At 40.8% G+C, this 26,371-nt stretch overlaps 1 protein-coding gene across 3 annotated transcripts; it reads right to left on the bottom strand.

Moving 5' to 3' along the window:
* Positions 1 to 986: 986 nt before the first annotated feature.
* Positions 987 to 24,766, bottom strand: LOC138213843 (tetraspanin-18B-like). Of its 3 annotated transcripts, none has more exons than XM_069175141.1 (9): positions 24,538 to 24,766; positions 15,401 to 15,497; positions 7,470 to 7,565; positions 7,201 to 7,395; positions 5,637 to 5,711; positions 4,690 to 4,788; positions 4,434 to 4,601; positions 3,517 to 3,600; positions 987 to 2,930 (listed from the first exon to the last, which is right to left on the bottom strand). In XM_069175141.1, exons 2-9 carry the CDS (start codon positions 15,401 to 15,403, stop codon positions 2,883 to 2,885), a joined length of 768 nt encoding a protein of 255 aa, XP_069031242.1. In that variant the 5' UTR covers positions 15,404 to 15,497; positions 24,538 to 24,766; the 3' UTR covers positions 987 to 2,882. The 3 variants fall into 3 exon arrangements, with proteins under 3 accessions (XP_069031242.1, XP_069031243.1, XP_069031244.1); XM_069175142.1 differs by having other exon boundaries at positions 15,410 to 15,497; positions 24,538 to 24,765; XM_069175143.1 differs by lacking the exon at positions 15,401 to 15,497 and having other exon boundaries at positions 24,538 to 24,765.
* Positions 24,767 to 26,371: the final 1,605 nt, after the last annotated feature.

Below are 26,371 nucleotides of genomic sequence, written 5' to 3'. Positions count from 1 at the left end.
CGAGAGGTGTCGTCCACATTTGGCGACGGATCGACGCGACAGGTTTCGGATACTTTTAAGAAATCTTTTCTGAAAACATGGAAGAAGCCGAAGCTCGGAGATCAGAAGCGACACCCGGCTGCTATCGCTTCTGTTTTCACGGTCGGGTCGAGTTACAAGCCTCCAGAGGGACTGAATCTGAGGTCCAGAACAGCTGCCTGTAATGTGAAACTGCTGAATCAGACAGAAAAAAGCCTGTTGATGTTTCTACAAGAATAAAAATCTGTTATTAACAGACTTGGAGGAAAAGTCGGCTCTTTGTTCATCCAGTGAGTTATAGCAGGAAGAAAAAAAACGGACTTTATATACACCACAAGATGGCCGACACAATTCCAATTATCCAATGAGAAGAGGACAAAGGCGGAGCTCAGTTGCACCTGAAACTTTCAGAATAAAAGTGCACAACACATGAACATTAAAAAACAGCACGAAGTCTCCAAAATACTATGAAGCTATTTTTTTTTATTTGTCTTTTAAATGCAGTTTAAGGAGCAACTTTCTCAACTACAATGAAAAATTAAGTTTGTGAGTAAAAATATGTGAACTTATTTAAATCTTTTTCTGCCAGCGCAGTCTTTTTTTAAGATGCCATAACGACAGAATTTGCTCAAAGTGGAATTAAAAAAATATTTTGGGATTTCTATGAAGCAGGCTTTAGTTTTGTTTTTACATGGAAACAAACTGTAGGTGCAGCCATCCACACACCAGGGGGCGCTGCAGGGAAAAGTTACACCTGAAGGGTTAAAGATGTGTTTCTTTTTTTTCTGCCTTATCTTATTATATTCTGAATTTCGAGGATTTTCTCGTAAACATGAGATAAAATTTGGAGAAACATTTGAATATAATCCGACTTTTCATTTGCATAATTTCATCAGTGATTGAATTATTTATTTATACATTTTTTTTGCAGTATTCATGCATGAATGACAAATAAAAACCAGTAAAACCACAGACATCAGTTTTAATGACCATCAGAGTCAGAGTTTAGACAAACAGAAAAAAAAGGTTGTTTTAAGCTAAATTTCATAATTACTGACAAAATGAATCACATCACACTGTGCACAAAAAGAAGAACACACGCTGTACACTGTCACAGTCCTGAGGATTATTTACACACACACACACACACACACACACACACACACACACACACACACACACACACACACACACACACACCTTAAATACTGAACACTCTTGTACTTATAATACTTTACACAGAACCCTGCATTCATGTACAAACTCTTATAAACAAACTAAGATTTAAAATCCAAACTGACCGAGAAAATAATTAAATTTAGTGTTTTAATGATTTGTGTTGAAGACAGTCGACCTCCTGTAACAAACACTCCAACAAACACCGTGATTTTCACATTAAGATTTTTTTCTCTTAGATGATAGTCTTCCTTTCTCCACCAGGGGGAGCCACTAAAGAATTTAAAGTTTAATGTGAATGAATCAGTGATCACAAACTGAAGGCGAATATTGATTAATATAATAAGTGTATTGCTGCACAAACGTACAACAATGAAAGTATTAAGGCAACATGAAGGAAAAAAAAGAGGATTCATGAAAAAAAAGATTCACTTTTAAAAATATAGTAAAAATGTTGCGAAAAAAGTCGAAACATTGAGAAAAAAGTTAAAATGTTGCAAAATAATTTTAAATCATATTTACAGAATAAAATTACATTTCAAGATTAAATCAAATTATGATTTGAGCAATCGTACTTCAGAAACGGTTTTAGCAACGAGGAAACGATGTCTCTTTTAGCACATAAACACAGTTCGGTAATACGTTTTCAGGACTTTGAAGAGATTGTGCAGAAAGTTGCGTCTGTTCAGAAGGAGAAAACCACGTGAACTCGGAGGGAAGTGGCCAGATTCGTTCAGACCAAAATAGCCGGAAATGGACAGATGGAAGCGTAACCATGGTAACACCCGCATCTGGTTAACACTTGTGTCTAAAGACACAATAAGGCGACTGATCGAGTTGTTTGATCGTGAAGGTGTGAAGCTCAGAGATCCAAACGCGCTTTCCTTTGCTTTTCAACATTTTGACTTTATTCTCGTAATTTTTTACTTCTTTGTTGAAATGCAAAATAATAAAAAAAAAAAAAAAACCCGTCTTCCTCTAATTGTTTTGTCTCGATGTGGTCCGAATCCTCCATCGTACAAACTGGTGGCATCAAAGTTCAAACGAGACATTTAGTCAAAGTTAAAGGACGATTCTGCTTTATTTCCCCTTTAAACGTTTCTATTGTGTCTCTGTGGGTCAGGCTGAGTTTGACCTTTGACCTCGTAGAGATTCGTGGGGAATACACGAGGCTGAAATGAAATAATGAAAAAATTACGAGCAGACCTCAAGTAAAAAATAAGTTAAGAAGACATTTGGAATAAGATTAAGATAACTGTTCCTTCACGAGGCTGAAAGTTTTCATATTTCCACATCTATAAAAATAAAATGAACGTTTGTACTTTAATCGTGACGACTGATGCGTGTCGACTCTCGGGGTGAAATAAAGGTTATACATCTTTACGTTGTGCCGCGTGTCGGCGTGTTTCCGGCGTTAAGGCCTGTCGGTCCCGGACCGAAGCCGCCGGCGTGTCCGTCTACGTCTCGGCTCACTTCCTGTTTGTGTTTTTTGTGCCCAAAAGCAGAACCTGAAATCCTGCAGCTGTGAAGTACAAAAATGATGTCGAGCACACAACCAACGAGACACATTAACTACCACTGTGCAAATACGTGTCATATTTTACAGTTTGTCAGTTCTTCCTTCCTGATGTGGGCCATCGTGATGTTGATGATGATGATGATGATGATGGAGGTGACGAAGGCCGTGGTTACTGGATTCCTCTGAACAAACACATCGCAAACACCATGGCGAAGAGCTGGAGGGAGAGCGAGACACACGGAGGTCAGGCAGGTGTTGAAGACTCACAAATACATCACAACCTTTTTATGAATAAATCATTTCCTTTTCCAAAAGTATTTTTATAAAGCATCTGCTCACAGTTTCTATCAAACAAATGGGAGGACATTTGTCGGATGATTTTCAGCAGTGAATTAATTAACCATTGGTGCTCGAGTGGCCTGTCAATCAAACAGACACGCCCCCAAAAACAGGTCTTCTTGAATCTTCTTTTCTAATGAATGAGGGATTATTTTCAGATGGACCTCCAGAAAACTAATAAGAAGGAGTGACTTTAGCTAACAACACCGAGATAACTGATGGACACATTTTATTCACTTTGGATTTGATGAGAGAAGTTGAATGGGAGTCTATGGAGCCGGAGGCTTTTTGGAGCCGACCTCTAGTGGCACTCGCTGGTATTGCAGCTTAAGACACTTCTGGATCAGAACCATTTTACAGACCTGAAGCTACGAACTCTTTAATATTCAGTCTATTTTCTAACCCAAAACAACACCAAAGCATGTAATACGACGATCAGTCTGTGACAAACAAACAGTACGTACTTCGATGGTGAGCACCACGATAGCCAGAGCGCCTGCTGTATAGATGTAAGTCTCAAAGTACTCCACCATCGCTGAGTAACAGCCCTGCAGACACAACACACACACACAAAGAGTTTTTAAGTCCTTTAACACAGTACTGTTAAGGAAGTCTTTAATTAAGAGAATCACTACTATGACTCATCAGTTATTGATATCATAACTATTAATTAACTAAATAAAAGAAATGCTGTTCAGCACAATAGGATCCTTGTTTATTATTGTCTCATTTATTATTTCTTTGTTTTTAGACACTTTTACTTGTTATTTTTAATCTACTTTAGAAATGTCGCTGTACTTCTGACCTGCAGTGATTTTGAAGTTGCATGTTAAGAATGTCCTACAAATAAAAACCGTGAGAGACTTTTAATTATTACAGATGGGTAAAAATATATGAATATTCATTTAAATATAAACAAAAGTCTATCAGTCTATGCGTATATTAAGGCCTAATATCTGGTATATGTTGATCGTTAGTCTTTATTTCCCCTGTTTTTATCGGCGCCTGGTCGTAACGCGTCACTCCCGCCAGAAGGTGAAAGAAGGCCGAAAAACACTTTGGATAATAGTCGAATAGGTCCAGGAGATTATCGAAGAATATTTTTGCTTGAAATCTCTGTTTATTCTTTAGTTTTTATCCAGTAGATGAAACTATAAGCAACACTTTGTTTACTTCTGTTTTCTGTTGGAGTAAAGCTGAACCTGTGTGTGTTTTGTGAATGTTTCTTTATGACGGTGAAAACGCTGCCTACATGTCAACATCCAACACTTTTCATTCTGTTTTCACGTCGTCACGCTGAAACTTTCCCTCAAAGCTTTTCTGTGTCTCGTCTTTCAGTCGTTGAACCTGAAGGGCAGTAAACTGTGTTTCCTCTGTTGACCTTGTTGTGTCGGAAGGCCACGCTGCCGCTCACGCACTGCTCCACGCCGACGTCTCCGGGGTAACTGTTCCTCTGGCAACAGGCCTCGGGGACCATCTTACTGGGGCTGAGGAGCCTGAACAGGCTCTCCTCGAAGTCCTCGGGCCCGCTCACGCCGCAGCAGTCGAACTGCAGGAGCAGAGTGGCGGTTAATGATGTTTATAAGGTGGCAAAGAAAGCGAGAGGAGGAGCGGTGATTGGAGAATGGACGCCTCACCGTGGTCATGATGGCGTTCCACGTGGAGGTAAAGACGTCGGTGTTATTGCGACCTTGGTAGTGACGTTTCAGCTCCCTGGTGAAGTACTCTCTGGTTAACTGAACGGAGACACAAACACAGTCCAGGTCAGAAGTCCAGGAACTGTTAGCTGCCAAATCTGCCTCTTTAACCCAAAGTCCAAAACTAGTCTAAAACCAACTGTGAAACCAGTCCAAAACCAGATTAAAACCAAGTCCAAATTCAGTCCCAAACCAAGTTCAAAACCAGTTCTCAACCAAGTCCGAAACTAGTACAAAACCAACTGCAAAACCAGTCTAAAAACAACTGCAAATACAGTCTAAAACCAGTTTAAAACCAAGTCCAAATTCAGTCCTAAACCAAGTTTAAAACCAGTCTAAAATCACATCCAAAACCAGTTGTCCACCAAGTGCAAATTAAGTCCTAAACCAAGTTCAAATCCAATTCAAAACAAGACCAAAACCAACTGCAACACTATTCAAAATCAAATCCAAAAACCAGGACAGCAAAATCTAAAGAAAACTGTGACAAGTTCTCCTGCAAAGTAAATGGAAGAACTGTTCAGGTGCACTGAGGCGGACTGAAGCTGTTCTAACAATAAAATGTGCTCACAACAAATATTAATCTGGTTTGTCTTTGTTTCCTGTTTACTGCACGTTGGATTAACTGATGATTGAAAACTATTCATGGCTGAAGAAGGAGATGTTATATAAAGAAATTCAACAAGTTAATATGTGGAAATAAGACATCAGAGACAAACTACCATTAAAGCAGAGTATTTCTGTCTGTAGTGGACTTCTTACAGAGGGAAACGGTTAGAAATGAAACTGAAAATAGAGACTGAACACATTAATTGGCAGCTTTTGCGCTGACTAACTCTTTGCTTCGTTACCTCACTTGTCTGAACTGATCCGGGGACGGTACTCACATGCTCCCTGAAGAGGAAAGCCAGGATGGCAGCTGCCAGCTCCGCCAGGAAGATGAAGAGGATGAGCATGAAGAACTGAGACAAAAGCAGATGTGACGTCGTTACGCGGCGAGCCGAGACTCCGCACGGGAACATCGCTCTGCAGCGACTCTGAACAAACGAGTCTGCACGTACGACGTGTTCAGGGCATCAGATTTGGTCGAGTTCAATAACATCAGTCTAAAATTTCACATAATTATTATTCTCCAAGTCTGAGTTTCTGAGTCTCAAAGTTGCTCAATCGGCCTCACAGCTGTGGAGCTTTTACTGATTTGTATTCTCAAGAAATCGCTTAAGGCTAAAAGGTTTGATTCATTTTCAAATGTCAAACATACATAAAAGCAAAAAAATAAACCAAAATATCACGTTTATGTCTGCTTAGCAGCAGTGAAACCTGCACATCAGCCCGAGTGTGATTTGTTTCTGTTACATTCATCTCCTCTAGATGGCGCACTCGTATTGTTTCACCCTGGTCTTATATAACATACAAACAAGAGGTCAGTTTCTCCTCCAAACTGGAGTTTCATCACTTTCACTGGCTGATTTACAAATCTTAACACATAAATATATTCAACTGTTTTCATTTAAAACTTTTTTTTTTTTTTTTTTTTTTTAACAATAATTAAATAATATTTTCTGTTTCTGGTCAATTTCTAAAATGAAATTTTTTAAAACTTCAGATTCAACTGTGGAACTCAATATAACACGCATACTGTCACATATACAGTATATGTACAGTAGATAAAGGAAAATATGTTCTTTTTTGCATCAATCTGCATTAAATAGTCCATAAATTTAAAGGGAAAATATGCTCAAATGTATTAAAAACCCCAAAACTGAAATTGCTCAGTAAGAAAAGTATTCAAACTCTCTAATGTGGCACGAGACGGTATAATAACAAACAAGCCCAGTGTTTTTAGCCTGTATGTTTACATTTTGGAAATAAAAAGAAAGTACTGAGCACAAGTGGCAATCAGTGATGAAGACACTTTGAACTACCATCACCGTCTTCATATTTTGGAGCCAGAAGTGACCATATTTGGGCGAGCTGGGGGAGGAGTGAGCGGTGGATCTGACTGGATCTGATTGGGAATCTGAGGACATGACGTCCCTCCCATCTATAGAGGAACCTGACTGTCAATCAAACAGAAACCCCACCCTCAACAAACCACTTTTTGAGGCCTAACATCTAACTAATGATGGGATCATATGGAATTTTTAATTGGAGCCTTTTTTGGAGCCAGCCCCTAGTGTCCCTTAGTGGTATTGCAGTTTAAGGCACCTCTGCATTGGCTTCACTTTTTAGACCCGGAAGCTACGTCCACTTTTGTGTACAGGCTGTGACTGAGTAGGAAGAAAGTTAACCACGTGCAACTTAAAAAGAAGTGGAGTGAGCATAGAGCCCTGCGGTACACCGTTTCTGACGGGCACCATCAGAAAAGTAACTTTTACTATGAAACGAAGGAGTAATTACAGCAACAACAAAAAAAATCGGTTCTTTGTGTCCTGACTTGATTGGACTCACAAAGAGCAGCAGACATTTGTTCTCCCGGATCGCTCCGCAGCAGCCCAGGAAGCCGAGCAGGAACAACATGCCTCCCAAGGCCAGGATGACGTAGACCCCGGTGAACAGCAGGGGGTTGACCGCCACGATCTCCCTGAAGCCCATCGGGTCCACCAGCACCCAAACGCCGACACCCAGCAGAAGGGAGCCACCCAGCTGTGAATAATGTAAAATTTCACCAGATTGTTTTCTGCTCTCCTTTAATTTCAGAGAAAAGTGCCAAAACTCACAAAGATGAAGAAGTTGAAGATGAACATCAGGTACTTCATGCAGCTGAGGCAGTCGCCCTCCATGGCTGAGCCTCTCGCTGAAACCTCCCCCTGCCCCTGAACACACACACACACACACACACACACACACACACACACACACAAACAAACACATGTTGATTAAAAACAGAAAAACACTTGTTTAAAGTCATATTTTAAGAGCTGTGACATCCAAAAGACTCAAAACAAGGACCTAAGTTACAATAACAAGTTATTTATTTTGATAACAGTTTCTATTGTTCCATTTTTATATGTTAGGAGGGAGCCGTCTTTACAAATCCTACAAATAATTTAGGGTTACGAGACTTCTTCCCTTTTAAAATAGACATCGATTAAAGTCACTCTTTGCTTGTTATAATGATCATTTCTCTGCTGACACCACCGCCTCCTCCGGCACCGCACTTGATCTGAAGTACGACTGAAGGAGCGAAGCAACTTTAATTAGCACATTTGTGATGTATTTTTGTTGCACGTCTCGATATTAACACCCTAAATCCTAAAAAACATCAGTCACTAACAGCTCCACAACTGTGAGGTCCAACTGAAACACCTCGGGCTCGATGTGGTTGTTTCAGTGGACGTCTCTTTGTTTACACCTGATATTATCACGTGTTCACGTGAGTCTTGAGTGACAGCTGGTAATCGGAGCTGTCTTCCTCTCTTTATATGCAAACGAACATGTAACATATCGTAAATATACAAATATACAGCGACGTGCACAGAGAACCAATAACCTTCACAGGTAAGTATTGCAAGTTGGATTTGTCAATCAACATCAGCAGCAGCAGCTGGCACTGCTTGAAGAGTGGCCATGATTCTGTAGTGGAAATCAATGCATCGGCTCAGGAACACTCGGCTGTAAAGTGTTGAAATCACAAATGTTCTTGTACCAGCGGTCACGTTAACGTTTGGAACTCAGTGATGATGTTGATCAAGGGACGACATTTTGGAATACTTTCTCACGAAGGTTTTAGCTTTTCTGGACTGTGCGGGTCACAGTGCTGTGCACTGTTCCCGCGCAACAGGGACAGTCTCTGAATCTCTGAAAAATTCAAGATTTTTACATCAAAACTGTAAAAACAGCCTTAATAAGAATGACTGTTGTCATTAAACCTGATCTAAAAACTCTCAGCTGCAACTTCAGTTCAGTCACAGAAGAAACATCAGCAGGTTGCATTTTAATAACAGTTCCAGGACTATGAATCATAATTTCATTCAACAAATGAACCGTGCATTGTTCGTTTAAAGCGTGCCCAGATATTTAAAAAACGCAGACTGTCCTTTTGGCAGCTCGTTTGCATTCAGACACTGAAGACTCGGTTCACGGCGCTCCGACTGGAATCGCGCTGATACGAGCAAACACGACGAGCTGGACGGAGGAAACGCACGATGACACATCGGGCAGCCGCGACACCGACAGCGTGTCCCTGCAGGACAGCATGACACGCGGAGGAGACGCTAGCTGGTGGCGAGGACATGTTGATGTAAGTGAGGCCGTCGGTGGGGGTGTGAAGAGGACCAACTGTGCACTTATGGTCCCTGATGGTGTTTACCAGTCGAAGCTGACGTATCGCCACCTGTCACATCGGAGGGGACGGCGAGCAGCTCCGTCTAATAACTCCATCAAATCATCACATTGGTGCGCGTTCCTGGTTAGACAACAACAACAACAACAACAACAACAACTGTGTTCATGCGTGTTGGAGATCATCCAAAGTGTTTATCAGCGCTCGTCTCTACCACAGTTTTCTGTTTTCATTCAAGAAGACAGATTTCAGACGGGAAAAAGTGTTTTAACTTTACAAACCAATAAAAGTTTGTCTGATGTGTTTTTGTGCGTTGACGTGTAGCTGAGTCGGGACTTTCACACTTTAATGGCACCAACCGAACTTCTTCGATACAAACTGATATTGAAAAATGTAATTTGGTACCAAATTGTTGTTTTTTTACACTTTTTGTTTGAAAATGCAGAACTTTTTCTCTGTTTACACGGTAATAAATCTCAGTTTAAATGAGCCACAGCATTCATCATTCGTGGGATTTATTTGGAAGGACCGCCCACAGATAAAATCACCGTCTCAGCTTGAATAAATCTGACATTAAAACACCTTATTTGTCTTTTTTTTAAACAAATTTTTGTCTGAAGCGGATCATCTGAACACAGTTGTTCTAAAGAGCACGAACAAAACGTATTCTGTTTGATGTATTTTGTTCTTTTATTCACTTTAATTGGTCTTTTTACATAATAAATCAAATTAGATTTTACATTTCAGACTTTGAATGTTTTTATTCCAAACGCACAATTTAAACAAATAAAGTGTGAGGTAAATGTAATGTCAACAAAAAAAAAGGAAAAGAAATGTGTGGAAGCTGAGGTTTAATTGACAGATTTGCTGAATGCCAGTAATTCCTGCTTATTTACGGTCCCGCTCATCGACAGACTCTCGGCTGTGTAAATGTGTTTTTACGGCTAATTCAACGTCTCCGTGTGGAGCTTTTGCTTTAATGAAGCCAATTAAACCCGGGGGTTTGTCACTGCTGGTGCACTCTGGGTAATTGCGGGCTCTTTGGTTGAGGTCAGGGTTAATAAAATAAGGCAAATTGTCTGTCATGTGACGTCCGTACAATTACAGACGAATTCCAATTCCAGACAGGTGTGTGATTATGAAATGAACAAAAAGAAAAACACATTTACAGACGGCGGTTTTAGGAACGAAGAAAAAAATGTAACAGTGAGCTTTGTGGCGACGTTAGAGGAAACATAATTGTACGCCGCAATCAAATAAACTGCAGCCGTAATTACAAAGATGGAAAGTCAGAAAACAGATGTCTTGAATAAAAAACAGTCATGAATCCTAAATAGCAAAAACAGCTGCTGTGATTACAAGTAATCATGAATTAATCAAGTTAGTATTATTACATGATTACGATTGCATTTCCAATACAGAAATCAGCTGTAAATAAATTACCAGCAGCTGCTGTTTAAATGAGAAAAGTGCTTTTTCGCACTTCAACCGCTAACCTGTGAAAACACGTGAAGAGCCGAGTGCTCTTAACGGGGATCAAAACCAAAAAGGGGAAACATTTTCGTTTGATGGAAACAGTCTGGATGAATCAAAATGTAATGATGTTGTTTTGGATTCAAACTGAAAACATAACAGTCTTTCCAGAAAAAAAAAAAAATGCAAAAATTAACGCAAATTTAAGCAATTTTCTCAACATTTGCGGAAGTTTGCAATCTTGCAAAACATGCTTCCCAACAACAAACGTAGAAACTGTCCCTTTTAACTCAGGTTGAAGTGTTTGGACACCTGGACGGCGAATAAACGGCCACCTTAATTGGCTAGTCAAAGGATTTTGTTTTTGGCATCTGGCTGGTTATGACACAAAGCCGCTGGTCCTTTTGTCCCTGTGCCTTGAAATTTGTGGGTGTACCAGACACAAACGCACAAACGCAGTCCCACTGAGCAGCTGAGCTCCTTTTCAAAAATAGGTCTGGGGACAGCTGGCTGATTTCACGCAGCTCCACAGAGAATGGCCACAAATGATTCCCTCTCTGCTCTGCAGTCATGGAGAATCACTCCGCTCAGATTCAGTAATCCTGCAGCCTGCTTCTCCCAGCGGGACGACGCGGCAGGTGCTTCAGGTGTTTGATCAACTCGCACTTGGACTGCAAAAGCAAAAAAAAAAAAAAGGCTCAATGCTGGTTCAGAGACTGGAGAGTGACAGGAGAGCAAAGAGGAAGTATTTAAAGCATTTACTCAGCTACAGAGAAAAGCATCGATGTAAAAATAAATTGTAAAAGTAGTTTAAGTATCTAATGCCAGACAATTAAAAGACTATTTCTGTATAGGAGTTGTGAGGTTAGACAGTGCCGCGCTGAAGCTTTCAGGTACTTTGATGTTCAGATTTTTCTGCATCGTCATCATGACGAGTTTGATCGTCTCAGATTTATTCTGGAGTGGCTTTACATGAAGACGAAGAAGATGCTGAGACGGCCTAAATCCAAAGATCGGTGACAGGTTCCTAAAGATGCTAAAAACCAGACTATAGCTGGGCTAAACCAAGTCAGAAACCGAGTCAGAAACCGAGTCAGAAACCGAGTCTGAAACCGAGTCTGAAACCGAGTCAGAAACCAAATCTGAAACCAAGTCTGAAACCGAGTCTGAAACCGAGTCAGAAACCGAGTCTGAAACCAAGTCAGAAACCGAGTCAGAAACCGAGTCAGAAACCGAGTCTGAAACCGAGTCAGAAACCAAGTCTGAAACCAAGTCTGAAACCAAATCTGAAACCAAGTCTGAAACCAAGTCTGAAACCAAGTCCAAATCCAAACCCAAAACTAGTCAAAAACCAGTTGTAATTGAAATCTGTCACTGGTGGTTTTACTCCCAGTTTGGTTCTTCTTTATTGAAAAAGGAACCAGGGACTAAACTTCCACTTTGGGTTGGACTTTTTCCTAAAAGTTTAGTGAGGCGACAAAAAACATTTAATAATATAAAGTCTGCTAAAATTCCTCAGATTTACTTTTGTAAAATCTGATGTTTGCCTGGGCCCACTATAAAAACAGCCATGATTCTTGAATGGAAATCACTGCATGGGCTCAGGAACACTCGGCTGTAAGCCAGCGTGTTGAAGATTTTCTGTTCTCCAAAATCTGCTGACGTTTCAGGTGAAATCACAAATGTTCTTGTACCAGCGGTCACGTCAACGTCGTGGAACTCTGATGATGTCGATGAAGAGACGACACTTTAAATATTTCCTCACGAAGGTCGTTGCTTTTCTGTTGCTGCGCTCCTTTCGTTACAGAACAGGAACCTCTGAACCTTTTGATCGCACTTCATACACAAAAAGGCATCAATAAATAATTGAATAGAGAATATTCAGGGCTCGACTTTCATCTCCGTCTACACTGACTGAATCATTTATCCTCCAAGTTGGTTCACGAGGTACTTCAGCAAAACGAATTAACAGGTCTTATTGCGAAGTAATTTGCTGAAGACGTGTGAGAAATACTCGTCGGAGACAAGAGAGACGTCTCAGACGAAGAAAGCTTCAGGCGAGTGTTTTAAAAGAGGAATTTATAACCACTCAACACACTGAGTCGTTCTCTCATGACGACCGGTCACATGAACAGCTTCTGCCTTTGAGGGACTCATAACAGTAAATGGCGCCTGGCAGAGGAGACATCGGATGATCTGCTTTCACACGCTTTGACTCTGGAAAAGGCCGCGAGATGCATCGCAAGTCAAGTATGTGTGAAGAATACATAGAAGTGAGTCCAGATTGGCTCTGAATGCTAAACAGACGTGGAAGTACGGAGGCGGCGAAGCACGACGCAACGAAGCTCTCGCAGGGTCACCGGCAGGTTTTCTTTTTGGTTTGATTAGCCCCAAAAAAATCATCAAGCCGCTTCCAGCGAGGAGCTCAAAGCGTCTGGGTTCATTTAGCTTCGCTTCTTCACTCGTTATCAGAGAGACGTAGACGTCATCGCCACGGTAGCAACTTTTTACAGTCAGTGTTGAAAACCATGGAGAGTGAAAAAAACAAACGATACTACAGACTACTGCTCTGAAAGTGAATCATAACAAATGTGGAGAATCTGATGAAAATGTACTTTCTCTCGAAATTGTAAAAATTAGGGGTCGTTTTATTGTAGCCCGAGAAAACTTTGTCTATTTTTTAGAGAGAACCGGCTCCAACAGAGATCTTGTTCGTAGCCCGACTTGTCGTCTAGTTGAACCTGCAGGAGTTCATGAAGCGTCTTGTAAGAGCTTTTTGAATTATTGGTATTAACAAATGTCGTGGCTCTGAGAAGCTTCTGTGTTTGGTTATATTTTCTGTGTTTGGTTCTCAGTTTGCTTGTGTTTTGTCTGTTTTCATGTCTCCTCTGGGCCCCTTGATGGCCTTATAATCATATTTTATTTGGACCGATATGGGTTTCTGGTTGAGTTTTGACCTGGTTTCAGCACCAGGAGCTGTCCACTATCTGACCTGTTTAAACAGTGTCGGTTCGTAGCCTCTCTCCGAGGGAGGTATTGATTATTGGAGGCTAAAATTGAGGTCATGTTTCTACTGTTACACCATCAGTAACAAAGCTTTGATGTAACCTAAACATTACGATCCATACTCCGTTGGGTTTTCATGAAATATTTGGACAAAAGTTAATCAATCATGTGTTGTGTAAAATAAAAAAATTATTAATGTTTAAATTGTTCCGTAGCATCCTGATTTATTTCGTCATAGTTGAACTGAGTTGAAAGTGATGTAATGGCGCCGACCAGCCCCACAAGGACAAGTTGTACCCTGAAATAGAGAGCAAAATGTAGAGAATTGAATAATTCATCTCATTCCTAAAATACTGCCGGAGTCAGTATCGGCAAACATGTCGTGTTTTAGTCGGCGCTGTGGGTTCGGCTTTTCCAGCCCGTCGGTTCGGAGCCGTGATGAACGGTGACGTGAGGAGGGAAAAGGCGAGGGAGGCTTTAAAAGAATAATGTCGCTTTAATTGTTGTTGATTTAGAATAATAAAAAAAAGAGGCGGGTCGTGACAGCGAGGGAATATTTGGGTTTAAATATTTATCGAGCGTTAATGAAGGGCGGGAACGATGACGGGGAGCGAGCGGAGCTGCAGCGTGAAGACGACTGAACAGTCCAGCTCACCATCTGCTGCCGACCGCAACACGCTCGTGTGTGTGTGTGTGTGTGTGTGTGTGTGTGTGTGTGTGTGTGTGTGTGTGTGTGTGTGTGTGTGTGAACGCCGACGTCGTAAAACTCAATGAAACTTTTTTCTTCGTCGATTATTGTAAAACTGCACAAACGAACACGTTTCTGTTGAAGTGAAAGAAGCTGAAAAACCATCCGACGGGTGTAAATAAGCTGAATCAGCGTGACCTCTGAGAGGATTTACATTCATCACTCCGTCTGGTCCGTCTGAACGATGTAAAGCAGACCGAAGCAATTATCTGCACAATGAAGAAAGAAGCACTAAAAAAAACCCACGTATATCACACAGAAGTCTTCAGTAGAGAAAGTAGACGTCCCCAAAAAGCTACAAAGAATTCATGTTCAACAATAGAAAATGTCAAAAGTACGTCGACCGGACTGTTCAGGTGACGTCTGATGATCTTTGCAGAAGTTCACCAGTTGGTACGACTGAATTAATGTCGCTCATGAACTCAGATTCTTAAATGAATCCTTAAAATGTTCAGTTTGACTGAAAGAAAACAGAAAATAGACGTAATTCTTACAGTAACAGTTAAGAAATAATCTCTTCTTTTATTCCTGCCTGCTGTGTTTCCCATTAACACGTCTGTTGTGTCTCTTTTGGGTCGGGCGACCTTTGCACTCCGTCGTGGAGATCGAGGAAACGAGGAGTCGCGCAAATCAACATATATTGGGACAAAAAGCTCAAGAGTTTTACATGAATCGTTAAACAATTTTCAGTCTGACTGAAAGGAAACACAGAAACACAGAAATTCGCCACCTAGAACCGACATCATGGATCCAACAACCGGAGTTTCCTGCCAGCTGACCGAATTAATTGCACGTTCATGGAAGCAGGTTTTTTTGGGCGAATTGTGAAATCACCGATTCACCGAACGCGTCTTTGGACTCCGGAGTACCCGAAGGGTCCCAGCCGAGGTTCCAACCACTGCACCAGCGTTTCCAATATTTACCAATTGCGGCCGTAGTTTTACAAACATGATTATCGTTGTTGGTGAATACCCGAGTATCCTGAACTTTACATCCTGGTTTCCGGGTTAAAGACGAGGTGCGAGGCAGCACCGTCCAACAGCAGCTGTTCTTTGGCCAACGACCACGACCCGACCGCCCGGATGGACAAAAAACTGAAACTGAAAGTTGAGCCAAAAAAAGGACAGAAAGCATCGTACCATCTGTACCTGTTTAATGGCTCCTGGTTCGGACGTAGCGGCGGGACGACGGCAGCCTTCAGCTTTCAGCCTCTGAACTCCTGCTGCTTCACATCCGCTGTAGACGAGAGGAGCAAGTACGTTGTTATCATCAAATATCAGAGGAACAGACGGAGCAGGATGAAGCAGAAACCTTCATGAGATGGATAGGTTGCGGGATTAATAAAGTTAATTTTATTAGTTATTTTAACTTATCTCATTAACTGGATACTAACAGTCCTGGGCAAATTAGTGAATGCTAATATGCTAACATTAGCATTTAGCTCAAAGCAAAAGCTGTTTCTTTTTTCTTTTTTTTTCTGTTCTGTTAGTCTCGTTAAACTAAAAATATCCTTTTCAAACTCAAGTTACACAAAAGAAAACGATGCCTTCTGCACATCAATCGACACGATTGATGTTCCTCCGGTTTATTCGGTGACTTCAACGAGGAGACTGACTCATGTGTTGTCGTGATTCACGCTTTCATGAGTCACATTGTCGGGTTTTTTGTTGTTTTTGAATACGTGATTCAAAACTATAAAAAAAACAAAAAAACAACACAACTTGTAATGAAGTTAACACATAAAAGCATGACGGAGCAGCCGAGTGAACTATTACTCAGCGGATGACTTCTGACACCATCTGTATCAGCTGCCGTCACTGGACAGGATTTCAAAATAAAAGCCTCGTGAGAGAACGCGCAATAATTTATTAGTTAGTCGAACGACTGAAAACTAATCTGCATCAGTTTTGCAGGACTTTTCAAATATTGTTTCTATACATTTAATATTTTTCAGAGGTTTTTGGACAAAATAAGACATTTTGAGACGTCATCTTGGACGTGTTTTTTTTTTTTACCATTTTCTAATGTTTTATTGACCAAATTGACTAATTATAAAAATAATCAGCAGGTTCATTAAAAAAAATCAAAAATAATCATTAGTTTAAACCCGGCACCACAAAATCAAATCCGTCTTCTGCTCCTCAGCTCTGACACACTTGTTTTTTTAAATTTTCACCGTGAGATCTTCAATATGCAGAAAGTCCCCGAGGAGCAGAAACACCGGAAAATCAGAGCACGAAGAGCATGAAAGTGTGATCGCGGTGAAATGTCTCTGCGGTATGTTTTGAGCAGGATATCACGTTCCCGTCCTTCGACCGGCCGCAGGTCTTCTGCCGGCAGCTGCGCCGGTGATGCGGACCTTTAATGAAAGAAACGGAGGACACATGACTCACGGATGTGGGGGACGATTCAGACGTGTTGACAGCAGCGCTGCCCACACAGCGACGAGCCTCCGCCGCTCACTTCTTATCTCCTCCGAGTGGAAATCACATGTACGTTCAAGATGAGAGGCGCACGGAGGCGAATCCTTCGGGAGCTCCTCGTTTCAGGGAAAAGAAGTGTTCTGGAGTGTTTAGTGATGCAGAGTTCAGGTTCGTTTAAAGCACTTAAACTCTCTAAAGTCAACTTGATTTCAATTGGAAAGAGACGAATTGATCCGTCCGGTGTTTCACTGAAATATTTACTCCTTTCAAAGCAGATTTTGTGTTGAACAAATGACAGAAATCCTCTTCCTGGATTCCTCCAGTTTTCCTCTGTGACGGTTCAGTCTCGATATTTTGGGACGTGGAGGAAACTTTACGGATCAGAAGCTGCAGCGTGACGTTCACGGCATCAGGATTCATCCTCCGGGGACCAAGAACGCATCATATTTCATAGTACTCCATTCAATAGATGTGCTGATATTGTTGCCATCTCTTAAAACTGAAAAATATATGATTGATTTGTCATGTTTAAAAAGATAAGAGGTCCAGACTCCATATATATTCACGCTGTGAAATGAAGTCCGGTTATGAACTTCTAGAAACAACCTACCAGTGTAGTTTTTCTCACTTTGCTTCAACCTGCTTCGTCTGCAGCAACTCAACAATTGAACAACTTTTCTAAACTCCCAGAATATCTCGAACGTCATCAGCAAACACGCCTGAAACTTTCAACTGTTTGAACATTGTTTGTGAGGAAGAAGAAGTAGAAGAAGGAAAAAGAAAGAGGAACTCCACCACTAGAAGCTTTTATCAGACCGCTTTAAAACCCTGAAGAGATTTCCTCCCAACAGTTCTGAGCTGTCAGCCGGTAAAATAAATAAAAAAACTTTAAGAGATGAAAGTAAAAGCGTCGTGCACTGGAGGTAGACATGTAATCCTCCAGAGACCCAATTACACCCCCACCCCCACCCCCACCACCGAGAGGTTGGACGGGTGCGGTGGGCGGGTAGATAGCGAGGCGTCCGCTCGCTTCTCTGTTTATAAAGTGAAATCAATACAGCAGGTGTGACCAGAAGACCGTCTTTTTTTTAAGACCTTTAACGTCGAACCCCTCCATGCAGATTAATCGGCTCCACACGGGACCACACAGGCAGCAGATTCCTCTCGCTGTAATTGCCTCGCTCCGTGAAAGTAACCGTGGTTACAGCCGAGGCCATCTGGTTCAGGTTTGGGAGGATAAACTCGTCCGCTGGTTTCTCTCAGACTCTGAATTATCGGCTCCCGTGTTGCTTTGCTCTGGTGATTCAACCACTGTGTTGCAGCTGCACTTCTCTTTTTTTTTTTTTACTTTATAAACCGCAGTGACTGAATTGCCGAAGCATCCGACTGTGGCAGACCGACCTGAACGCCACCACTTAAAAGTAAAAAATGTCTGATTACGCAGCAATTTTTTTTTTATTCGGACTTAAATCGGCCTCCAAGTTTTACAGATTCACATCTGAACCTTGTCAAGTCTGTTTTTATATCCTGTGATTGCCAATTATGAAACTTAACAGTCTAACGACGGCAAATATACAGCTTCATATTTGTTGGGAACTGTTTGATTATTATTTAAAGGTAAGAATTGTACATGATTTTAGAACATTTGAATAGTCTTTAAGATATATAAAAAAAAAAAAATCGGTTAGTATACGTGACTCGTTCTTCCCAAGCGGCAACCAACAGTGACGTCACCCGTTGGTTTGGGAACGGCGGTTCCGAAGCTTCAGTTTGGATTTTGGCCGTTGCCATCTTGTTATTTTGGAGCAGGAAGTGACCATATTTGGACGAGCTGGGGGAGGAGCCAATAGTGGGTCTGACTGATCTGATTGGAAACCCGGTGACACTACGCCGGGCCCACCGATAGCTGTAACCTGACTGCACCATAGGCCTGTCAATCAAACAGACACGCCCCCAAAAACTGCTGGAGACATTTTATTCACTGTATTTGATGAGAGAAGTTGAATGGGAGTCTATGGAGCCGGAGGCTTTTTGGAGCCGACCTCTTGTGGCACTCGCTGGTATTGCAGCTTAACACACTTCTGCATCGGCTTCATTTTTCAGACCCAGAAGCTACGAACACTTTTATAAACAATCAATGGTTCTTCATTATTTCCCCAGTTTTTACCGGCGCCTGGTTGTAATGCGTTACTCCCGTCAGAAGCTGGCGGTAATGCACCTTTAAGCTGTTTGCTAGCCGTTATTAAATAACATAAAGAGAAGAAGAACACCTTTGCAGGTAAAACTGTGTGTCGCTGTGAGATTAGACTTCACGGTGTGCAAAGCAGAAACGTGCAACGACAACTGAGACCGTGAAAAAGTTCTGTGTGAAGTTCATTCAAAACAAAAAGTCTGCAGGTGAAGCGAGCAGATCATCAGTCTACCACAGCTGCGCACCGCCTGCAGAGTGAAGCACCGAGCACAGTCCGTTGATCCCAACGTTTATAGTCGAATAGTTCTGAGCGGTTATCAAGTAGTGTTTTTGCTTGAAATGCCCATCTCTAATCGCAACATTTCATCTTCTCCTTTTCTTATTAAATATTCATCATCTTCTGACTTTGAAAATTCAAAAACTCTTGACCCGTCCCGATAACATTTGGTCCCTTTTTTGCTAAAATAAGTCTAAAAGCTTGGAAGTGATCCAACAAGTACCAACAAGTGTGTGTGTGTGTGTGTGTGTGTGTGTGTGTAGGGGGGGTGGGGTGGGGGGGTTCAGGGAAGAGTCTGCCTGGTGCTACTGGGATGAAAGTTTCTGTTGCATCAGATTTGTCAGAGTTGCTGTTCAGAGTTTTTAGAGCCGGTTATTTACTCTTCAATATCAGCTTTTATTCGTTGTTCATTTTTAACCTCGCAGCTTTAAAAGAGAGTTGAGACGCTTTCAAATAGTTTACGTAGTGATTTCGTTTGGGATTGAAGTTCTGTTTTGATTCTTGCTTCCCAATCGCTCTCCTGGAAGTTCAGCTCGTCTCTGGGGGGCCGTCGAGGCGAACCACGTCTCCATCTGTCCCCTCCTTTCATGTGTGACACCGAGGCTCCGGGTCTATTTGTGGATGACAGCAGGAGCCACGGCGGCCCGACAAAAGGACCGCCGAGCCTCGGGGCGTCTCGTGGGGGGAGTAAACCGAAGGAAGACCGCCGCTGGTCGGACTGAGGTCGACCGCCGACGAATAGAGACCTGCGGTCCTTTGGACCCGAGACATCTGGTGTCCTCTGGAGGAAATCAGGCTGTCTGGACTCCAGTGGTGGCGATTTATTCTTTCTTTAACAAACTGGGTCAAAGCAGAAGGAACTGAAGGAGTTTGTTTTGTTTTAGTGGTGAAATTATGAGTCAGTTATTCAATTAGTCGACTTAAAGTGCTTTAACTGGTGATTATTTTCTTACCAGTTAATCTACTGGTTGTTTTCTTCATCTGTAAAATGTCAAATATTGTGGAAAATGTCAGTCAGAAACTCTGACGTTAGATAACGGGGAAACAGTTCAAGTTTTTGGGCCTTTTGATCGTCCTAATTGTAGCTAATTAGTATTCTGATGATCAACTGGTTGATTAATTGACAGAAAATAATCTAACAACAATTATTAAGATAATATTGAAAGAAATAAGTCAAAACAAAAACATGTTCTGGGTGCAGCTTTTTCTAAATGTGTGGATTTGCTGGTTTTCTCCGCTTCATGTCATTAAAAATTTTATATTTTTAGGTTTTTGACTGTTGAAAAAAATAAGAATTAAAAAACGACTATTTTCTGACGTTTTTTGGTCCAAATGATTTATGGACTCAATAAATTATTTTTAATGTGAAATTTTAGTACAAAATATTTGTTGCCCAATTTATCTTATCATGCTAATGGTGCTAAAATAATTGGTTGATTTTCCCTTTAAAGATTAATTTTCAATTAATCTACTGATTTTCAAAATAAATGATGAAGGTCGGTCCAGAAGAGGCAATAAAATTGTTGTTTTCACAATTTATACAGTTTTATTTCTCCCTTTCAGTTTTTTTTTTAATCTCATCTTAATCTCTTTTTAATAAATCATGTTTTTGAGCATTTTCCGTTTTCCACAGATAAAAACACATGAACATGAAGCTGCTTGTGACCCGTCGTCACAGCTTCCGTCGAAGGTGTTAAGTATGTTAAAGTAAGAGTTACGGGAGCTTTTCGTGCGCTAATGAGACACGCAAACGACCGAGTGATAACGATTCAATCTGACAAAGAGGGAAGAGGGTCACATCCGTGTTATCTGCCAAATTAAATTAACAGCTCTTAACGCAACCTGTTCTCCCCCAACACACATAATGCTAATAATGCTAATGCCCGGCTGCTCCTTCAAAGGACTCCAGTTTTAACTAGATTGAATTCAGTCAAACTGAATTAAATAGCAGATGGTTGAGCGCCGCCCTCCGGAGAGCGACCCCATTCATGAACTCTGCTCTTTACCAACTGGGGGGAGAGGAGGGAGAACCTTTCTTTCATTAGAAATCAACATTTTTGAGTTGTTGACGTCACTTTAATGGATTAAAATCTAAATTTGTTAAATATAAAAATATAAATAATTGTCAAAACCACAAATGGACCTCAAAGAGGGGACGGTTGGGACGTTTCTTTATGGCAACTCTGATTCGGAGCCCAGATTTGTTCAGGTGGTAAATATGATGCCAGTCTGACCTTTTTCTTCGTGCACATGGTGCGATGTAACATGCGAAACCGACGTGTAGAAAATGCAAAGCAAACTTCGCCGGTCTGGCAGCTGAAACTCGTGGACGGAGAAACAGAACGATGGAATGGTCGCTTCATGAGTCGCACAGTTTCACCAGGTGTGAAAAGTTGCACCACAACCAGCAGCCAAATGTTCGTCTGGCTACGAAACTGGCCGCCATAGCAGGTTATCAACTCTTATTTGATTTTACTCTAAAAATATAGCTGGACAATAAATTTGTCTCTGACACATGGAAAAGGAAAACACTCTGAAATGTCTCTAAACTTTAAAGTTAAAAGTTGTAACTTGATTGATGACATGATAAACGCTTCAATATTTAAAATATGTGCAATTTTAATATTTTGTATATCATTTAGAACACTTGTACTTGTAGCTCGTGAGAATTTGCAGGGATTTTTTTTTTTTGTCATAAAAGACAATGAAATGATGTTCTTAGAGTTTGGGACAAAGGAGTCTGAAGAACGGGTGGGAACATTTAATCTCAGATTTGAAATGTGTACATGTTTGTTTTGTTGTTTTGCATATTATATTAACAGAAGCTGGATGTTAAGACTGGGAAAAAATTCAGATAAATGCAAAAAAAACAACAGATGGAATATACAGCTAAAAATGAAAGAAAAATAAAATGAAAAACATCGCAGTTGAACGAAACCTGAAAAAAAACAAAATCACGTAATTTATTTTTCTCTTTGAGGTTATACGTGTACTTCCCGATCTCGTGAACGTAATATGTCAAGAACGCCATGAAGACATTTCTTCAAACTTCGCACAAACATTTACTTGGTTCCAAGGATGAACTGAATACAATTTTGGTGGTCAAAAGCTAAAGGTCAAGGTCACTGTGATCTTTACTCAAATCATTCTCGTGAACATGATATACTCAGGAACGCCTCGAGGGAATTCCTTCAAATTTGGCACAAATGTTCACTTGGACTCTACGATGAACTGATTTGGTGGTAAAAGGTCAAAGTTCAAGGTCACTGTGACCTCACGTCTTTCCCATTCTTGTGAAGGCAATATCTCTGGAACGCACTGAGGGACTTTCTTCTAATTTGGCACAAACGTTCACTTGGACTGAAAGATGAACTGACTGGAATTTGCTGATCAAAGGTCAAAGGTCACTATGACCTAACAAAAACTCAAATAATTCGCCAGCTAATTATGGCAACATTTCACAAAGGTTTCTAATCCGTTCAAATGATGAAGTGATGACATTCAATATCCAAAAGGTCAAAGGTCAACCACCCAGAGACATCACAACGTTCTGTAAATTCGTTCCGTTTATTAATTTAACACAATATCTCAGGACCAGAAGGGCAGACAGTGACTATAGTTCACATGTGGTCAGATACTGAATTGGTGACACGAATCTTTGGTCTCCACCTTGAAACTGTGCCGGTTGTTTAGATCTTCTGTGCAGTTGGATTAAAGATGGTGTGAAGCATCAATGTTTTAAAATCTGTAGCTTCGATATTTGAAGCATCGTCTACTGTCAGTCAGATCTTGATGTTAATTAAAATGTCAGTGGTTTGTGGAGGGATAAAACCACCAGGCGATAATTATAGTTCATGTTGTTTTGTGTCCCTTTAAGGGTCCTTTAGTGTCTTAATTTAGTCAAACTGTATTTATCAGAGAATCATTTTGTCATATTCACATACTCAGACTTCTGTTAAGCATTCACTGGTTTAAAAATTAAACTATAGTGGTAGTAAGAGTGGTAGTACGGTTACCAAGCAACATGCTATGGCTTGGTCTCTGATTTTCTGCTGGTGCCTTTTTCTTGGTTGTGCACTCTGGTTGCGTTTAATATATCCAATCCAGTCAGTCCTGCTAAATCCTCGCAGCTTTGTTCTGTTCTCCATCATGTTCACTGAAGACAAAGCATCCACGTGTCTTTTTTTCTCTCTGCACCAGCTCTTTACATGTGACTGCTTCTGTTTTTATCCAACAGAAGGACGACTTTTTGTCCTTCACACTTGAGTTACATCGATTAAAACTACGTAGGAGTGAGCATGCTAACCACATCTGTGTCAACATAAACAAAGATTGCAAAGTTACAGAGAAGCCGCAGCAGCAGCAGCAGCAGAGCATTATGGGCCGGCTCATCCCCCCGTGAAACATATCGACGTGAGGAGAACTTGTCGGTTAGAAAGACACGATGCTGATAAATCATTTTATTTAATTAACTATCCCCCCGTGGGGCCGCTCAGTAATTTGGACCATCCTCCTATACATTTTATAAAACCAGCACAGACGGTTCGATATCTACCACCCTGCAGTGATGCTGCATCCTGCTCTGATTTAAAGCACTATCAAACTGAATGTTGTCTTTTCAAAATAAATGTTGTTTTGCGTCTAGAAATATTAGAAATCCTTGTGAGAAAAACCTTTACGTAAAGCAAATCTGCTGAATATACTCAGTAATCAGCAGGTTTGGATGCTAATGACATCGACCAACTAGCATCCCAACAGGTTTTAAAAAGATTTTCGTGATTAAAAGTTGTGTTACCATGTTTCTTTTACATATATACAGTATAAATCTAAATTTAAAGTCTAAATTACTTGAAATGAATCTTGCCACACAACGTTGACACAGATATCAATACATGTGTGAAGAACTTATATTGGTTGATAAAAATCAATATAATCCATTTAAAAATCCGATGAAATATGATCAGATGAATCCCACAGCATCTCCTCTTACATAAAACTACATCCAATAACAGCAGATTAATTGTGTTTCTGCTCAAACACATTAAATCATACCTTAAATGATTTTATATTAACAAAAACACAATTAAACCGAACAATTTAAAAACAAATAGAGGGTTGATATGAGTACTTTAAAAAAATTAAATCAGCATTTTTTTTTTTGTTAATTTTTTTTAAGTACTCATATCAACGAGGTTGTTTTAATATTATATTTTCCCAGATTTTGTCAATAATTGAACAAATGTGTCCAAAAGTCAGCACTAAACTAAGTTAAATAGGATCTACAATCGTGGCTGAAATCAATAAATTAATCTTCACACAGCTTTAATAACACACCTTCTGCAGGCTAATATTAAAGGCTGCTGCGGGGACAAACGGCTCACTTACCGAGCTCGTGCGTCCAAAAAAAACGTGTCTTCAAAACGTTGGACTCCGGAAAAACGTAAAACATCCGACTAACTCCTGGAAGCCGCATTAAGGCGTCCTCCTGCTCAGGCAGCGGGCGGACGGTGCTCCCTGCGCGGCGTGGACAGCCGTTAATGACCCGCTGTCAAGACACACACACACACACACACACACACACACACACACACACACACACACACACACACACACAGAGGAGGATATACAACCACTTCCGTCTGACGATTTCAGAATAAGAGCACAACCGGAAACGGCGTCCCGCCCAAAAATATGTCAGCTGGCAGATTCTGGGAGAGGAGAACAAACAAAAAAACGGCATATTCACTGTAATTTTTTTATAAAGAGGACTGTATTTCATGAGTTTAAACATTTAACAGTTAACTATATATAAAAAAAAAAATAAGCAGCTTCCAGTAATACACACTCGAAACCAAAAGGGAAATGTGGTTTAAAACCATAAAATACATATAAACATGGACGTTGACTCTGGGTCTGAAATATGAAAACCAATGCAGAAGTGCCTTAAAGATTAATACCACTGAGGGCCACTAGGGGCTGGCTAAAAAAAACAACAACATCTGGCTCCAATAGACTACCATTCAAAAAGTCAAGTCAACTTTATTTATAAAGCACCTTTTGTGCAAAGTTACAGTGCATCAAGGAGCATCACAATACAACATTCAACAATTTTTAGAGCAGATAAAAGAAGGAAAAAAAAGTGACATAGAATAAGTGACATGGCAGAGAAGGCAATATTTAAAATAATATAAAATATCTATCAAATAAAATCCGAATATGTCTTCGTCTTCACCCGAAACAAAAAGAACATCGACTTTTTTCATTGAAAATACAAAAACAATAAATGTAATGATGGTGTCGTTGGGTAAATTCCCTCTTTGAGCCCGTTAATCGTGGTTCTGTGATGTTTACAGAATCAGGTGGAAACAGGTGCTGCAGGAGGAGGTTTTATGGACCGAACTGTTTCAGAGCTGCTTCATGAGAGCCTCTAATGATGAAGTCGGAGGAGGTCACCTTGCCCGGAGGCAGCGGCCTGTCAGCTTCATGTGCAGCAGTCAATTAAAGCGCAGCGGAGTGGAGAGGAGAGGCTCTTTCTTATCTCTGGCCTCATTTTGTATTCTGTTGTTTCCCTCGTGCAGCGCGTGAGTGACGGCTTCCCACATTCAGCTCGCTGCCGACGAGCAGCGGAAAAACTGGGAAGAAATTCTTGAGAGTTTACTTTGTGGTTTCAGAGTTTCTGGTATTAAATGATCATCTCAGGGTTTTTATTTAATTAATTTTTTTAAAGGTGTTTCCACTTGTTTTGAAATAGACCTTTTTTCTTTGCCGTGACAGTTGAACCAGCTTCATTCAGTTACATGAACCTTTGAAAGGTTTGGAAACTGTTTCTCTTCACAGACCTTTTTAATAAGACACAAAAGACATGTTTTTTTTTATTATTGCTGCTGTGGTGTCGGTATCTTAAACGGTTTCAACTATTTGACCCGTGATTTAAAATCATCCAGCAGCAGCGGCGTGTTGACTCTTGTTCGGAGGTTAACTGGCTGATGACCTCGTGCTCTGATTTATCCTCCCGTCCCACACAGGAACCAAAGAAGAAACTGTGACTGATCCACCTCCAGTGTTTCATGCTCAGATTCTCGTGTTCATCTCTGCAGACTGCTGTTTTTCTTTTTCTTTGTGTGGACGATCCAACCCACGTCGTCGTCCTCGGTGAACACCTTCGTCGCCCTCCGCTGAGCTCGACGAATGCTGATGAAGACCTCGGCGCTCGCCGCCC

The sequence above is a fragment of the Embiotoca jacksoni genome, unplaced genomic scaffold, assembly GCF_022577435.1.
Source record: "Embiotoca jacksoni isolate LCO1_2020_lvr unplaced genomic scaffold, fEmbJac1.0.p SCAF_64, whole genome shotgun sequence".
Taxonomy (NCBI): domain Eukaryota; kingdom Metazoa; phylum Chordata; class Actinopteri; family Embiotocidae; genus Embiotoca; species Embiotoca jacksoni.
Note: the sequence above shows the minus strand (reverse complement) of the source record. Positions and strands in the feature narration are given on the sequence as shown.

Coding starts and splice junctions, on each gene's coding strand:
- LOC138213843 (XM_069175141.1), bottom strand. Junction 4,789..5,636: donor CTTTCCTCTTCAGGGAGCAT/GTGAGTACCGTC, acceptor GTCTCCGTTCAG/TTAACCAGAGAGTACTTCAC. Junction 4,602..4,689: donor GGAACGCCATCATGACCACG/GTGAGGCGTCCA, acceptor CTGCTCCTGCAG/TTCGACTGCTGCGGCGTGAG.